At 39.2% G+C, this 17,224-nt stretch overlaps 1 protein-coding gene across 7 annotated transcripts in view; it reads left to right on the top strand.

Moving 5' to 3' along the window:
- The window catches only part of RGL1 (ral guanine nucleotide dissociation stimulator like 1), a 301,446-nt gene that overhangs the window by 215,938 nt on the left and 68,284 nt on the right, over positions 1-17,224 (top strand). For 6 of the 7 annotated variants that reach the window (XM_024242270.3, XM_054544765.2, XM_054543832.2 and 3 more), the window contains 1 exon segment: positions 16,986-17,063. In XM_024242270.3, the coding sequence (XP_024098038.1) occupies positions 16,986-17,063 (78 nt within the window). 7 annotated transcript variants of the gene reach the window in all.

Here is a 17,224-nt window from a genome sequence, read left to right as displayed (position 1 = left end):
TTTATCATATGACATATATGCTTATCTATGATACAGATGGTATCACAGTACACAATCTGTTCTGCAATTTTCATTTAAAGAATTTTTTTTTTCTATTTTTAGAGACAGTATCTTGTTCTGTTGTCCAGACTGGACTGGAGTGCAGTCGCACAATCATAGCTCACTGCATCCTCAAACTCTGGGGCTCAACAGATCAGCCTCAGCCCCCTGAGTTGCTAGGATGACAGGTGCATGCCACCACGCCTGGCCAATTTTCGATTTTTACTTATCTGCGTATCTTGGAAATTTTTTACTCATTAAGTGGATTAGTATATATAAAAGGCTTAGAACAGTGGCTGGCATATTGAAAGCTCAAAAAATGTAATTCTTATTTCAAAATCAGCACATATAGATGAATCTATCATAATCTTTTCAATAGCTTTATAATATTTATTGAATGGGTTATCATATGGATAGACATTAAAGTTCTCTCCAGTTTTTAATTTTTTTTTTTTTTTTTTTGAGATGGCATCTCACTCTGTCTCCAGGCTGGAGTGCAGTGGCGTGATCTCGGCTCACTGCAACCTCCGCCTCTTGGGTTCAAGCAATTCTCCTGCCTCAGCCTCCTGGGTAGCTGGGATTACAGGTGTGCACCACCACACCCAGCTAATTTTTGTGTTTTTAGTAAAGACAGGGCTTTACCATGTTGGCCAGGATGATCTTGATCTCTTGACCTCATGATCTGCCACCTCAGCCTCCCAAAGTGCTTGGATTAGACTCGTGAGCCACTGCGCCCGGCAAATTTGTTTTTTAAACTTTGTAAACAGTACTGCAAGGAGTGTTTTTGAATACATATCTTCTGAATAGTTGTTTGAGAATTCTATAGGATAATGTCATAGAAGAGTCACTAATGCGTCAAAGTATATCAGCATTTAAAGATTTGAAAGATAACTACCAGATTGCACCAATAACATTCCTGTCCACAGAAAACGGGAGTGCCTATTTCCTCATTTCCCCACACTCTTGCCAACCATGGATATTTTCTCTCTACCTTTGAAACTGTCTTTGCCATGACCTGACCACTGACAAATGATAGCTTGTTGTTTTTGAATTTATGCTTCTTAAATTTATGAGTGAGGTTTAGCATCTTTTAAAATTCTTATTGGCTGTTTGTGTTTTCTTTTCTGTGAACTGCCTTTTCATATCCTTTTGCCTATTTTCCTTTTGGACTCTTTTCATCTAATTATTGATCATCTAATTATAACTCTGCATATTAAGGGAATTAGTTTGTTGCTTATCATATGTTAGAAATATTTTCCTAATTTTTCCATTTGTTTTAAAGGTTATTTATTAAAATTTTTTATAAAGACATTAACATTTTTTGTGTAGTCGTATCTATTAGTCTTAAGAAATACCTTTAATAATCAAGTTATATTCCAATATAAGTAAGGTTATTGACAATAGTGGCTTTTCCCTCAAAGTAGTTTTCTCGTAAAGTGCATATAGAGTAAGATTATTTGGATCAATGGTTATTAATATGTTAATCTTCAAGAACACTCACAAAATGTCTGTTCTTTGTCATACATTGATCTGGTTATGATACTTTGAGCTGCAGCACAGATAGGAAGTTCTGTAGCTTTTTTCATAGCAGTGCTTGACAAAATAAGCCTGGAATATAAACTTGGATTGGTGAGGCATTTCTTTATATAGGCAGGATCTTATGTAATAGATCATACCTGTAAGTAGAAATTGAAAAATTATATGAATTTTATCTTTTTGGTATTTCATGCTTATAAAAAAATGCGGTATGCTGTTGGCAGGCAGTATGAATTGACTGTTCAAAACATTAAAAAACTCCTACAAGTTTACTTTAGAATTGGTAACCTCTTCTATTTTATGGGGTGACTATTGATAATAGGCCACAGATGTCCACAGTCAATAAAGGAGTGCACGTAAATTCCAGCTGTTCATCCTAAATAGAGGACATTATACACACAGGAACTGGAGTGTTTAGTCTATGACTCATATACATCCAGCTTTTGATATTTTTTAAATCTTTTCTTTGTTCTATTATAGAGGATAGATATTTTTGCTTTTTAAAACACTAACTGGATGACTGACTAACACTGAACATGAATCAAACTGCATTTAATTCAAGCTGTCATGTAAGATATAACTGAATGGAGAGTTAGGATTTATTTTGTACCATTTGGATGGGCCAAGGCTTGGCCTTGAATTTAATTTCATAAACAGATCCTTTGCTTGCTTCTGAAATGAATGGAATTGACAAGTACTCAATGCCTACACAATACCCAGCTTCTGCAAGACACCATGCGAATGGAACTCAGAAATATGAGACTTGTTTCATGCCTTGAGATAGTTTAGAGGTGGATTTACTATGAAGCCACTGGTACTTAACCTCCAGGGGCGCTCACTTGGAATGCCCTCTGCATAATTTTATATTCATGATTTTGTATTCTTTTTCTTTGAGAGGATCCCTCAGATTACATATGGCTTCAAATTACATATCCATAAGACCTGGATCCACCCCTCGGTACTTAATATTTTACTGCAAAAGATAACATATTAAGGCTTGCATTTCTGAAACAAGTAGATAACTGCTTGAGATGGTATTAGATGAAGTTCTAACATGTTCTGCAGATGAAACAGGATATAGAAGTTCAGAGAAATAAATCTCATTTATTTAGATTATTCTGCAGAAATTGGGATTTGTTCAAATAAGTACAAACCTCAACATGAGTATTTCTTCCTTGCTTCATTTCCTACTCACACTTAGAGCTTGAGCCAGGCTTCAGTCTTGATTAAATTTAACCAAAATGCACATTCTGTGAAACAGTGGGTTCTTAAATTGGTTGTTGAGACTTTTAATGTCTATAATTAAGAGGAAGCAATTATGTTGTATAAACTTGCCTATTCTGAAGATGAGCATTTGAAATATTATTTTGTCAGTAGATTGTGGTAGACTTGTTTATGGGTTTCTGACATAATTTAAAAAATAATTTCTTTTGGTTTCTTAATAGTAGTTTGCTTATCTGTTGTGAAATTAACACTGGAAAGCTATTACAGCATGCGCTAATCATACAATAATCAGTCGAGAATGGATTGAAGACAGATACTGCAGTATTTATTTCCCACCAGAGAAGCTTATTTGATGTCAAGCTTTGATTTCCCTTAAGACTTCTAATAATGTGGGTTTTCTCATATGGAACTGTTTGCTTTCTGGGATTTCTTTTTTATCTTTTGACAGTTTTTTATTCTGCTATAATATGAGCCTTTTGTGATTGGCCAATAAACAGTGGTTTGAATTCACGTATAGCTAATTCCATGTGTTTGCTTTACCCCTTACTTGGGGTGATCATTTCCCAAGGACCCCTGTTTCCTGTGCTTCTCAACATGGCTCAGAGTCCACATTGGTCTACTTTTAACCCAAGAGAAAGTTCTTGAATTGTGAGCCAGCAGTTTGTGTTGGGGCTTTGAGATCTTCTTTTATCTAACTTCAAATATATACTCATTCAGTTAAAAATCTGGCCAGGCGTGGTGGCTCACATCTGTAATCCCAGCATTTTGGGAGGCTGAGGCAGGTGGATCTCCTGAGGTCAGGAGTTCGAGACCAACCTGGCCAACATGGTGAAACCCCATCCCTACTAAAAATATAAAAATTAGCTGGTATGGTGGCAGGCATCTGTAGTCCTAGCTACTCGGGAGCCTGAGGTGGGAGAATCGCTTGAACCTGGGAGGCAGAAGTTGCAGTGAGCTGAAATTGCACCAGCTCGGGCGACACAGTAAGACTTGGTCTCAAAAAAAAAAAAAAAAAATCATTTGTTCTCTCCACCATACCATTTTAAACATAAGGGTGTTAGATACTACTGAATATGCCCAACCTGAAATGTAGGGAGAAACCTACTTTAATTAGTGACCCTCAGTGAGAGTCAGGAAATGTTTGCACAAGTATCTAGAGTTTTCTTCAGGTAGCTGTCACAATAGCTCCCTTTTGGGCCATTTCTTCAACATTCTCTCTTTCTGTGTTATGCACTCATATCAGAATTAAGCAGAATGGGCTCAGTGCAGTGGCTCAAGCTTGTAATCCCAGCACTTTGGGAGGCCGAGGCAGGCGGTTCACTTGAGGCCAGGAGTTTGAGACCAGCCTAGCCAACAAGGTGAAACCCCGTCTCTACTAAAAATACAAAAGTTAGCTGGGCGTGGTGGTGCATGCCTGTAGTCCTAGGGAGGCTGAGGCGGGAGGATGACTTGAGCCTGGGAGGCGGAGGTTGCAGAGAGCTGAGATGGTGCCACTGCACTCCAGCCTGGGTAACAAAGCAAGACCCTGTCTAAAAGAAAAAAAAAAGTAAGCAGAATGCCAACAAGAACCAGAGTAGGGGTTAACTAGGTCTCCAGAAACCTTTGCCAAGCTGATGGCACTCAGGTCACACTGTGGAAAGCACTGAGTAATAGTCTGAATTACTCCCTTAATTTCAAATGAATTCTCCCAGTGGAGGACATTCGGGGTTTTTAAAGGTTGGAGCCATTTGTAAATACTATACTTTAAGATTATCTGACTTAAATTTACTTTCTTATGTTGCAGAGAAGAGACTAATTCAGTAGGTCTTTGAACTTATTTCTTCTTCCCTTGTTTGCTTGCCATGTGTTTTCACAGGCTTTATCTCATTTAGTTCACTTATTTTTACCCGTATGTTTACAGATTAGAAAATTATGGCTTAGAAACATTCAATCAGTAAGTAGCAGAGCTAGAATTAAAACCTTCCCCTTTCTGACTTGGAAGCTCTTTCTAAGTGTACAATATCACCTTCCTTGATTTGTTAATATCACCTTTAAAGGAACCCTTTTTTGGGAATCCTTTTTAGCCATCCCTTTCACTACTACCTCAAGTGATTTTCCCTGGAAACTGTATTTCCCAAGGGCTCCTCCCTTCACACAGTTGTGAGCAGTTCACTTGAGCATCAGTGCTGTTATTCGTTTGTCTACTCAAGCAATATTTATCAGCTCTTTAATGTGTACTATGTACTGTACAAGGTGCTGTGTGTATAATGGTGGACAAACCTGCCTTCTTCATGCTGAATGTCTAGTGGGAAAGAGTAACATTAAACGAATCAGTGTGCAAATACATTTATATAATTAAAATTGGTAGACCACTGGGAGATAAAAGGTTCTATAACACAGAGTTATAAAGGATATTTTGGAGGGCTGTACCCAAATAAAACTGAATGTTGGCCAGGATCTTAGGTTATCACTTAGATCATGGGCCATGAAGGTCGTTGCTGTGTCTGTGTGTTTGGAGTGTTTCTGTGTACTGAATGGGCCCGGCCAAATCCCTGACCTTGATCAGCTTTTCCTGAAGGGTCAGGGATAGCAAATGAGAGAGCATGGGTGGATTTAAGTAAGTATAGTACCACCGTGGGAACAGAAACCTTAAATCCATTCTTTATGTCACCCGGAGTAACATTTTCATATGCAAAACATGACATACCAATAACCAGCAAAACGGAGCTGCCTTTGTTAGTGCAACCAGTTCCTCCACAGTGTAGAGAGGAGTTGATCAGATATAAAGCTTGAAAATTTTCATTTATTTCCAAGGATTTTGTCATAGATGTCAAACAGACTTTTCAGAATTTTAGGATACATTATGGGAAAAGCAATTTTTCCTGCCTTTTTTTTAGCCATGAGATTCAGGTTTAAGGCATATAGTATAATGGTTAAGAACATGGGCTTAGGAGTCAGAAAATTTGAATTTTATTCCAGTTTTGCACTCCTTACTTGCTCTGCAGTATTGGGCAGTTAATTTATCTTACTAGCTTCAGTTTTCGTCATCTATAAAATAACAAAAATAGCACCTAATTTATAGAGTTATTATAAAGTTTGAACATGATAATATAGGTAAAAATTCTTAGTATAGTGGCTGAAAAATATTAAGTGCTTACCTTGTTTTCTTTCTTCATGGCATTTATTATTATTTGAAATTACCTTATTTATCTTGCTTATTTCATGACTGTCTTTCCCACTCAGAGACCATGTTAGTCTTGTTCATTGCTCTACCCTCAAAATGGTGCCTGCAGTAGGTGCTTAGAAACTATTTGTCTAACAAATAAATAATGGTTATCATTATTCATGCCTGTTCCAAGCAGGTGCTTTGGAAGGTCCAGCAGTGAACATTGCCCATCCTCTGCCCATGTTTAGTGGGAGACAAATAAGTCTATAGACTCGTGTCATCATTGTCAAGGCCATGAGGCTGAATGTGCATTTTTAATGAAAACTTTTTCCCCCCAGGAGCTGGTAGTTGTAAACCTTCTATAAAAAGCCCATTACACAAATCCATTCAGTTCTCAAATGCTTTCGTAGCATGAGAAGCTGGTAAGTGTTTCTGAGATGCGTACAATATGTTCCAATTTACTTTTTGTTAAACCTCACTTAAAAATAATTGAATTTTTTATTTAGTGTTGGAATTACATTAGGCACTTGCCAAATATTCCTAGATTCATGCTGGCATGCAGTGTTCATGTTCCTGTACTTCCTTTTCTTTCAGTAAGAGGCAAGGTTTCTAATATCTTTCCTCTCCTTTTCCAGGTCCAAGGAAAGGAAATTGTCAGCAGAGAGAGCACTGGGAAACATACTGGAAACCAAACCCGCAGGAAGGGTCTCAGAGCATCTTCATGTGACTTATGGTCCCAGTGTCACCTCTAGGGTCACCAGCATCTAGAGGTGACACTGAGACCATAACTCACCTGTAGGTGCTGGTCTCTTATAGCATTAACACTCACATTAAATCTTGTTACTATGAAACTCATAATTTGATTTTTGTCTAAACTTTTTGTTCTGAGTTATTTATTAATGTTTAATTTCCATCATTTACATAGGAAATTTTTCAAAATAATTCCATACCATTCTCTTCATTAATTTTAGTAACCTCCTACAGGGCCAAATCGAAACTAGCAGAGAGGGTCACTCATTAAGTCTTTTGTGCCTCCCCTCAACCCACCCATGCATGAAACAGTTGAGATTTAGTGGTTGGTGGCTCCAGGATGCACATCCCATTTATTTAGTAGAAAAGCTTTCAGGAAATCTTAACATTGCTTTGCTTCCTTTCTAGCTTAACATACAATCATATTGAATATCCTGACTAGGGTGAGAATTTCTTAGTAAATGAAGGCTGCTATTTAAGATTTTTGTTAGAACAGATGAGTTTAAGTAGATTTTCTCTAGGTCTGGGTGTTGATGACTTCCTAGGCAAAAAAACCCAAAAAAACTTGGATGGGTTACACACACATACACATACACACACATATATATAACAGAACATATATATATATATGTTCTGTTATGTAAATGACCCTCTCTACTAGTTTCCATTTGACTCTGTGGGGGGTTACTAAAATTAATGAAGAGAATATGGAATTATTTTGAAAAATTTCCTATATAAGTGATAGAAGTTAAACATTAATAAATAACTCTTAGAACAGATGAAAAGTTAGAAAAATGTCAAATTATAAGTTTATGTTCTGTTCAGGACATCATGCCCTGTTCAGTTTTGGTCCACACACTCAGCTCCAGGAAGCATGGCTGGAGCCAGAATGTGACTAGCATTGTTATTATTTTCTCCCTGTAAATATATATATGTGAAAGTGTTTTTAAAAAAAAGGTAGATTGCTGAAAGATAAATTGGACTTAGATCTTATTTCCTGCAACTATGAGAAACATGACACTATTGGTTGGTAGAAGAGAAAAGAGGATTATAAAAAGGGTATGAAAATCTTTAGGTATGAAAATAGTTATAATATAGAAAAGAGCATTAAAAACTTTGATAGGGGATGCCTTTCATAAAAGGTCTCAGGCTCTTGCTGGCTTACACTTTATCAGGTGGAGAGAAACAGTTTAGCTCAGAAAACAATAGAAAGTATAACATTTTTAATAATTTACATATCCAAAGATGTCCACATCCTCATCCCTGAAACCTGGGAATATGTTAGGTTATATGCAAAGGGGAATTGAGGTTGCAGATGGAATTAAGGTTACTAATCAGCTGGCTAAAAAATAAGGAGATTATCTTGGATTATCTGAGTGAGCCCAGAGTAATAACAAGGGTCCTTAAAAATGTAAAAGATGGAGGCAGAAGACAGAGAAAGAGATACGAGGATGGAAACGGGATCAGATAGATGCTGTGTTGCTGGCTTTGAAGATGGAGGAAGGGGGCCTTGAACCAAAGAATGCAGGCAGCCTCTTGAAGCTAGAAAAGGGGATTAAACAGATTCTCTTCTAGAACCTCTAGAAAGGAACACAACCCTGACAACACCTTGATTTTAACCCATTGAGACCCTTGTTGGACTTCTGACTTACAGAACTGTAAAATAGTAAATTTGTACTGTTATAAGCCACTAAGTTTGTAATAATTTATTCCAGCAACACAGATAAGAAACATAAGAAACAAGGAATTCTTGTCAGGGAGATTGACTCTGAAAAATCTAGGCCATAGGCTCAAGGATGTTGAAGGTCGGTGTCTACCCTCATCTTTGTTCTGTTCAGGACATCATGCCCTGTTCAGTTTTGGTCCACACACTCAGCTCCAGGAAGCATGGCCGGAGCCAGAATGTGATGGACATTGTTATTATTTTCTCCCTGTAACTATGCCAGTTACTTTGGATTAACCAGAAAAATGTAATCTGGTACTGTTTGAGAATTATATCCAACCATAATTACCTGAGGGAAAATGGAAATAAGCTCTCTTCCCTGCTGGGTTGGTGGCCTTTGGTAAATATTTACTTTTGCCAAATGGACTCAACTCTCACCTGCCAACACGATGGGAATTCTGGATGGGAACATGTGGCGACTGCAGAGCCTTAGCTTGTGGGACGGCAGTGATGGTTTTGTTAAAGTAGACACTGAGGGGATGCTGTCAAAGACTTTGCTTCAGATCATAACCAGGCTAGCTTTCTTTTCTTGAAATGGGATTTATAAGACCTAAGAGATAAAAATGTTTCCATGAAGTAGCTTGTTTTTTTATTTCACTTGGCAAAGGGAGGCAAGGACATGCAATTATCCTTTTTTTGAAAAGAATATAAAATTGCCCAGCAGGTTTTTTTTTTTTTTAAAAGTGTGCTTACATTTGTAAACTACAAAACAAAACTGACAAGAAACTGAAATGTAATGGGTGGTAACTGAGTTAGTAACTGGACAATTAGACATTCAGCTTTGATCATTTAAAGCAGTGGTTTTGACCATTTTTCAGCAGTTGGTGGGAGTGATTGATCACAAACCCCTGTAAGAATGTACTAAAAACTATGGACCTTCTCTCTAGAAAAAAGAGAATGTCACAATTTTTTTTTCATAAAATTTAGGGACTTCCCAGACTTCTGTAAATTCATCTAGAGACCCTGGGTTATGAGCCCCTAGGCAAAGTGTCCCTAGCATGGTGACAGGGGATACATAGGCAGCCATTATGAATCAGAGGTGGGCACTGATCCTAGCTTTATTATAACTGGAGCACAGAACTTAAGTGTGGCTCTGAAAAGTAAACCAATCAAATGAACTAAAATTACACTTCATGGTTCATTCAGGTAAATTTAATGGTTTTAGAAAGTATCTTGGGACATCTAAAAGGGAAAGATACTGGTGGTTTTGAGTTAATTTTGTTTTTCATATCGCTATTCTCTTATTTGAAATTTTTTTTACATTTATTTTTTGTGAACTTAGCCCTTGATAATGCTGTCAGGCCCCTAGTCCTGGGAACACAATTCTTTTGCCTTTGGCCTCTACTAAAGCTAACAGTAAGCACCCATTTAGATAAATTAATATTACTTTGAGTTTTTGTAAGCTGTAGGTGAAAAAGAAAAGTATTCTTGAAAATGAAAGGATGCCATGATACTAAACTCATATTCATTGTATTTGATGTTACAAAGCATGTTTCATAAGATTTTGAAGAGCTCTGCAGTAGCAACTTTTTGTGGTTGGGGAAAACTGAGCCACAGGCTTGTACTGATTTGTTAATAATGTATTAATTCATCTTAAACCTGAGAAAAATCTAGACTCATGAACAGAGTCTGAGTGCTGCCTCCTCCCTACCCCCATCTACCAGTTTCTTCTGTTGTCCATCATTGTAGCTGCATCCATTGCAGTGTACTAACAAGACGTGTTTGCAGTTGGTGGTTTAGCATTGTTGTGAACTAGAAGTGGAAGGGGTAGCTACTGATGAGCCACCAAGCTGTGAGTGCAGGAAACAGACCAGAGAAAGGAAACGGATGACAGAGGCTTGGAATGGAAAATAGAAGAAACCTTATAGCAAGAGTGTGAGAGCCAACATACTTAAATAATTTTAAATCTGCGTGAGATATAAGTTGTGGCAGGAGAGACCTTTTTTTCTTTCCCTTGGATGAATAGTGTCCTTTTCTTGATCTCCTCTTTAGACAGTTGTGGGTTAAGGGCTAGAAGGAAAGGTTATTCTCCAGGAAAATGTTATAGCATTTTGTAACTGTCAAGTGGGGCAGAAATATCAGGTACTCTTTTGCTGTTAATGTTGCCTAAAGTGTCAGGGACTTGATATGGAGATATGTGGACAATGAAAGAACAAGGAAGGTGCAGTGTCCTTCACAGCAAAGGCCTAGAGGGGAGTAGGGCAGCTTTTTTTTGGGTCTTCTAGCTTTTTCTAGTCAGGGAAAAATGGCCTAGAGAACTGGCTGTCATAAATGGAAAGCACAGTATAGGGTTCTCGGCTCAATCTTCTTGGCCCCTTCCTTTCCTGCAAGAGAACAAGGAGTTTTTGCCTTGTTGTTTTTGACCTTTGTCTTTCTCCTTGAATAAGTAACTTCACAGTGGTAACAAGACCTTTCCAAGGTAGGCTTGGTGGCTGTGACCCAGTTCTCAGGTCAGACTTGGCGGAGACGTGCCTGCCATGGAGGATATTATTCAGAATAATTAAAACCACACTTCTTGCTGATCTGTGGAAGTCCAAAGTCTTCACTAAGGTTTTCACCAGACATCTGCAGGCTATTTCACCCATGTCGTTCTCCTGAGTCAAGGTCAGCTTCTGAACATTTTTTTCATACCTGACCTGTGTTCTTTTGGGTCAGTTACAGAAAAATGCCCAAGATGTTCTGAGGCCAGCGTTTATTAGAAAAGATTCCCAGGAGTCCTTGAGTCAGCAGCTTCATGTGAGGTCTCTCTTTCCTTTACTTCCTCCTTTCTGTTCTTTCACTATCCCCAATAAAGTACCTCCTTCCCAACTCTTCCCGCCCCAGCCTTTCTTTTATTCGTGGTAGAAGAGGGTGTGTATTAATTCATTGAGCAAATATTTATTGTCTACTTTGTGCAGGCTCTATTCCAGGCTCAGCAGAAGTAGCAGTAAGCGAAATAGAAGAGAAAAACCAGAGTCCTTGCCACAGCCTACCAGGCCCTCAGCATCTGTCCTTGTCATCTCCATGCCTCCTTTTCTATTCACGCTCACTCAGCTCTGCCCCTCATTGGCCTCTTAATGTTTCTTAGAAACATCCTTCTGTTACTCTTCCAAGGCCTTTGCAGTGGCTCTTCGGACTGCTTAGAAGGCTCTTTCCCTGGAGATCTGCAGGGCCCACTTCCTCACTTTCTGGAGAGTTTACTTAGTTTTCACATTCACATTGGGCCTTCCCCAAATACCCAACCTCTAACCCTCCATTATACCAGGTCACCCTGACCTGCTTTATTTCTCTCCATTGCACTTTTCACTCTCTGACTTAGTATATATTAACTAATTATTGTTGTCTGTCTCCTCCGCATTACCATGTATACTTCATGAAAACAGAGACTTTGGTTTGTTCGCTGCTGTATCCTCAATGTCTAGAATAGTACCTGTACATAGTCCTTAGTAAATAATCCTCATTGAATGAGGACTAAATGAGTGAAAGAATGAAGATGGAATAAATGAATGAAAGGCTTACTATAGCTTGTATGGTAGGGAGTGATTCAGAGGCTGGTTGCTGAATGCTGACTGTCATGGCTGAAATCCCTGCTGCATGTATTAATTGTATCTTTGAGGGCATGTCACTTAATTTAAGCCTTCTGGGCCTCAGTTTTCTCATCTGTAGAATAGGAATAAGAATAACATCACTCTATAGAATTATAGGAGAACTAAACCAAGCCGTCGTGTAAAGCCCTTAGCACAGTACCTGGCATATAGTAAGTTCTCAATAATTATTAACTGCTATTATTATTGGATCATTTGCCAGAATCAAGCAGAGCCTGAGAGATTCTTCAGGATCACCCGCCTCCTGATCTGGTGTTACTGAGACTTTCCTGTTGGGGAGCAAAGGTTAGCAAGGGCCCCTACTAGAGAGACCGTCCCTGGGTACAACTTTATCTAAGGGTTTCTTTGAACCACAGATACACCTGGTCCTCGCCTTCAAACACATATAAAACACTTCATCTTACCAGATGGGCTACAAAGAATACAGACATCCTCTCTGGAAATAACTCTTTCCTGTTTAAATATTTAGCAACCAGTTAAACATTGTACTGGTTTTTCCTTTCCCTTTTCTATTACTTTTTAGGCTGCAGTAAATAATTGCTTAAGGCTGCACTTTAGGAGACATTTGTAAATTTTTCTTTTGCCTTGTGATAACAGAGAAAACCATGTCAAAAGTCATTCTGACAATTTGTATTTTAAGTTTTATGAGTTACCATTTAAAGAAGAGCAATTGGTCATTGGTAAGCCTTCTTAAGAGGTTGGAGCTTTGATCTTAAATCCTAGGGAGGCTTTGCAGAAATTGGATACGACATTGTTGACAGGTTTGTCGGTAGCTATTCTACGGCCATTAATTAAACACACACACTCATACACACACTTTATTTACTACCCTGGAATAAGTGAATTGAACTTGACTTTGATTTTTGATGGGAAGCTATGAGAGGGTCCAGGAAAACATCAAAGGAACCTTCTTAATCTAGCAGGACTGACTCTCAAAGGACCTAGCCTGAACATTTAAAGAGTTCTGGATTCCAACACTAGTCTAGTTTCTTTTCTGTAAAGCACTAATTCTCCTTAATGATAAGAAAGGTGCAGGAATGGCCTGGCATGTTGGCTTATGCCTGTAATCCCAGCACTTTGAGGGGCCAAGACGGGAGAATCACTTGAGCCCAGAAGTTCGAGACCAGACTGGGCAACAGAGTGAGATCTCATCTCTACAAAAAATAAAAAAAATTAGCCAGGCATGGTGGCATGCATCTGTGGTCCCAGCTAGTGCCTGTGGTCCCAGCCTCTCAGGAGGCTGAGGTGGGAGGCTTGCTCAAACCTAGAAGGACAAGGCTACAGTGAGCCATGACTGTGCCATTGCACTCCAGTCTGGGCAAAAGAGTGAGACCCTGTTTCAATGGGAAAAGAAAAAAAATTAAGAAAGGTGCAAGGGCAAATAATCATCTCCATCCCAGTCCATTAAGTTCCACAAGGTTACAGGCTCTTTCCTTTTATCTCACTTCTAAAAGACTTCTTTGGAATAGTGTATATACTTTTGTTTTGCATTTTAATAGTTTTTACCTTTAAGATCTCAACTTTAACATCTTAAAACTTTTTTTCTTTTTAATTGTAGACTTTCGGAATAATCACAGCTATCTTAAAACTTTTATGCTCCTAAGCCCTTAGAAGTGAGGGCTTGATACTTGTAGAAGCATAAATAAGGCCAGATGATGCCTTTGCAGAGGCAAATCTGAACCTAGTAGTTGGGAGGTCCATTACTGCATCTGCTTGTGAAACCCCAACAGAGCACTAGCATCAAGTAGCCATCACATGCCTGTTAGGTGCTAGGCACTAAAGAGTTGGGTGCCAGCTCTAAAGAGTAGTGAGCAAAAAGAAAACATCCTGCTCTGCTGGAGTTTATTTTCTAATGGACAGTTAACACAACAACAAAATTAACTACACAGTATATCAGAAGGTGTTCAAAGCCGTAGAGAAGATTAAAGGAGGGAAGGGGCTGATGTTACAATTGGTTTGTATTTTAAATAGGGCAGTCTGGGAAGGTCTCACCAATAAAGTGATACCTGAGCAAAGACCTGAGGCGCTGAAAGAGTGAGCCCTTGGCACAGGTGTGGGAGGAGGCAGCAGCAGGCACAGATTCGGAGGCAGGAGGATGCCCAGTGTGTGGGTGGAGCAGGGAGGAGGCTGGTGAGGCTGGAAAGGGAGTAAGGGCTGAGGAATTGTAGGAGGCATGGGAGGAGGTCTCCGCAGATCATTTAGGGCCTTGTGGGACACGTAAGACTTTGGCCTTTTCTCAGAGTGAGATGGGAGTCATGGGAGGGTTTCTCCCTTTTTCTTTTTTCTTCTTCCTCTTCTTCTTCTTTTTTTTGTTTTTTTTGTTTTTTGTTTTTGAGAGACAGCATCTTGCTATGTGTTGCCCAGGCTAGGCTTGAACTCCTGGGCTCAGGAGATCCTCTTTCCTCAGCCTCTTGAGTAGCTGGGATTGCAATCCCAGACATGTGCCACCATGCTTGGCTTTTTATGGGAGGGTTTTGAGTGGAGCAGTCACATGATCTGATCTACATAAAGCAGGATTGCTCTGGCTGCTGGGCAGAAGCTGGGGACCATTTAGGTGGCTGTTGAATTGATTTAGGCTACACTTGATTTACACTATCCAAGATAGTGTAGCTGGAGCCAGGGTGGAAGCCATGGAAGTGATGAGAAGTGTTTGGATTCAGGATATATTAGAAGGGCAGAGCAAAAAGGATTTCCTGATGGGTGGAGAAGAGTTGGTGTGTCTGCAAGATTTGAGCCTCAGCAACTGGATCGTGTGCTCTGCCACACACTCCTTTTTATCCGTGGCCCTTATTGGTGTCCAAGTTATTATCAAGCAGTCACTCTGATCCTAATTGCGAAACTGTAGACACTCTGGTAGCCAGGAGAAATACTTCTGTGGTCTTCTGAGCCATTGCTCAGAAGATGCTACCAGGTTAGTTAATGAGAGAGAGCTCGGCTCACCAGTGTAAGTTACTTAGTCTTTCTTGACACCTTCTCATTACACTTTTGGCATCACATTGTGGGGAGGAACTGTGATAGGTGTTGGTGCCACCCAAACCTGCACCTCAGCTCTGAGTCTGAAAAATGCAGGAAAAGAGCAGAAGAGTAGGAGAAGCTAAAGCAAAGATAAAGAATAGAGAGATCTGGAAACTTTTAGTACAAACCACTTTGAAAAGAAGACTATCAGGAGCAGTAAAATGTGTATCTTTCCCTGGTGTTTTCCCTTTTTATATCTACCTTTCATAGCTTCCAGTTGAAAGATAAAAAGGTGATATTTCCACAATAACTGGAGTGGGACTTAATGGACTAACATGGAATGTAACAAAAACAAAGATTAAGTCCCACATTTAGTCATTGAGAGATGGCAAGAGAAGAGTTTAGGGATCCTTCTAGTCAGATACATAGAAGATACACTGGCTTTCCAAGATCCCACTCTTGATTGCACCCATCGTAATCTCTCCTACTTAAATAAACCACCAAGCCTGCTGTGAGAGAGTACGAGGACATAGTTTGCTATGATGTTGGCCAAGGATAGAGCTGAAAAATCTCACCCCGTTTATTTATTAGGAATCTTGTTTTCCATCCTTGCCTTGCACACGTGGGGTTGAGTAAATCTTAATCTGAGTTCTTATCTCAGGAAGAGCAAAGGGTAGCCCTGGAAGCCTTCTAAATAGCAGGTGCAGGACAGAATGAAGAGGAAAAGAGAGGGTGGAGACCAGTGGAAAATATCTTTGGGAGGCCAAGAAATCCATAAGGCTGATGAGCTAGAGAAAGGAGCAGGTGGATGGGTGAGCTGATGCCTAAGGGCGCAAACTGGAACCTACCGGGATGGGATGATAGGGAGACCAGATGGACTGGCATTGGGTCAAACCAGATGGTGGGCTTTTATTTTTAAAAGGATTTGTAAGTCCTAGGAGCAAGGAACCATAAGGGTACTAGGGCCTTTAATCCCATTAGTAGAAAACAAAAGTGTGCTCTTTAAAAATGTAAACTCATCAATTATAGAATTTATCAAAACTTTGGGACAGACAACTCACTTGTGAAACCCCAAGGAATCTCTGGATTCTATATTGATGGAAGGAGAAACTGAAGAAATAGTCTAGGCATTATAAGTTAATTAAAGACACCTCCTTAATAATTTAAAGTGCATTTACTAAGTTTACATTCCAAACCAAACAAAATATGATATATTTGTATGAAATAGGCTGGCTCACATGTGGAGTTGGGAGAACAGCTAGCAGTGTAAGTAGGGACTGATGAATTATTGAGTAAATTTTGAGTTGGTAATGAGAAAACTTTTAAAATTTAAGCATCTATTGCTTTCCCAAAAATCAGACCCCTGCACCCCACCTCCCCAGTTGCTGTGTCTAGAGCAACCTGGCCTCAGTATAGCTACAGCTGCTCTCCTGGTTGCTAAGACATGAGAGCTTTTACTGTAGTCCTTGTCAAGACCCAGCCTTAATTTTAGGGTCCAGAGCTATTTCCATAATCCCTCTACAACGGACTTATTTTCAAGGAGACCAGACTCTTAAGTGTAGCCTGGAGCCATCAGTTTGTGCTCCCGTGTGGCATGAGTGTGGATGCTGTGCCTGCAGAGCCACGTGTCCCTTGCATAGACACGCAGAGGGGTTGGACAGGAGGGTTTGGTGTGCTACAGAGTTCATGAGGAATCTGCCTTCTTCGTATTATGAAATAGCCGATTCTCCTGCTGATAGGAACACTCTAATGTAATCTAAAAAAGACAATAAATGTTAAGTGTTAATATTAAGAGAAAGTTTTAAGTAGTGTGATTAGTTGTTAAATGACTTTTCTGTTTAGAATATGCAGATATATCCATTAAGTAACTGTGAATAATACTGCATCATTTTCAATGCTATTTCATAGATATATCTTTCCTTAATTACTTCTGAAAAGTATAACTGTCACTTTGTAGTTGAAGTTGAATAGAGTTGCTTTCCAACACCACTGACTGTTTTTGCTTGCTTGTTCATTATTATCTCTACAGGTATGGAAACCTGACAAGTCCAAACTGTGAAGAAGATGGAAGCCAAAGTTCAACAGAGTCCAAAATGGTGATCAGGAAGTGAGTCTCCCTTTTCTTTGCATTCTAAGCTCTCAGTCAAGACAATATCTTAAAGTAGTTTAGTAGAGTATTTTATTCCTTTGAATGTTGCCATGATTTTTTTTTCCATAATGCATACAGAGGCTTATTTTTTGATTACCTAACAATATTCATTTATGTAA

This window comes from Pongo abelii, chromosome 1, assembly GCF_028885655.2.
Source record: "Pongo abelii isolate AG06213 chromosome 1, NHGRI_mPonAbe1-v2.0_pri, whole genome shotgun sequence".
Classification (NCBI taxonomy): domain Eukaryota; kingdom Metazoa; phylum Chordata; class Mammalia; order Primates; family Hominidae; genus Pongo; species Pongo abelii.
This window is presented reverse-complemented; position numbering and strand designations above follow the sequence as displayed.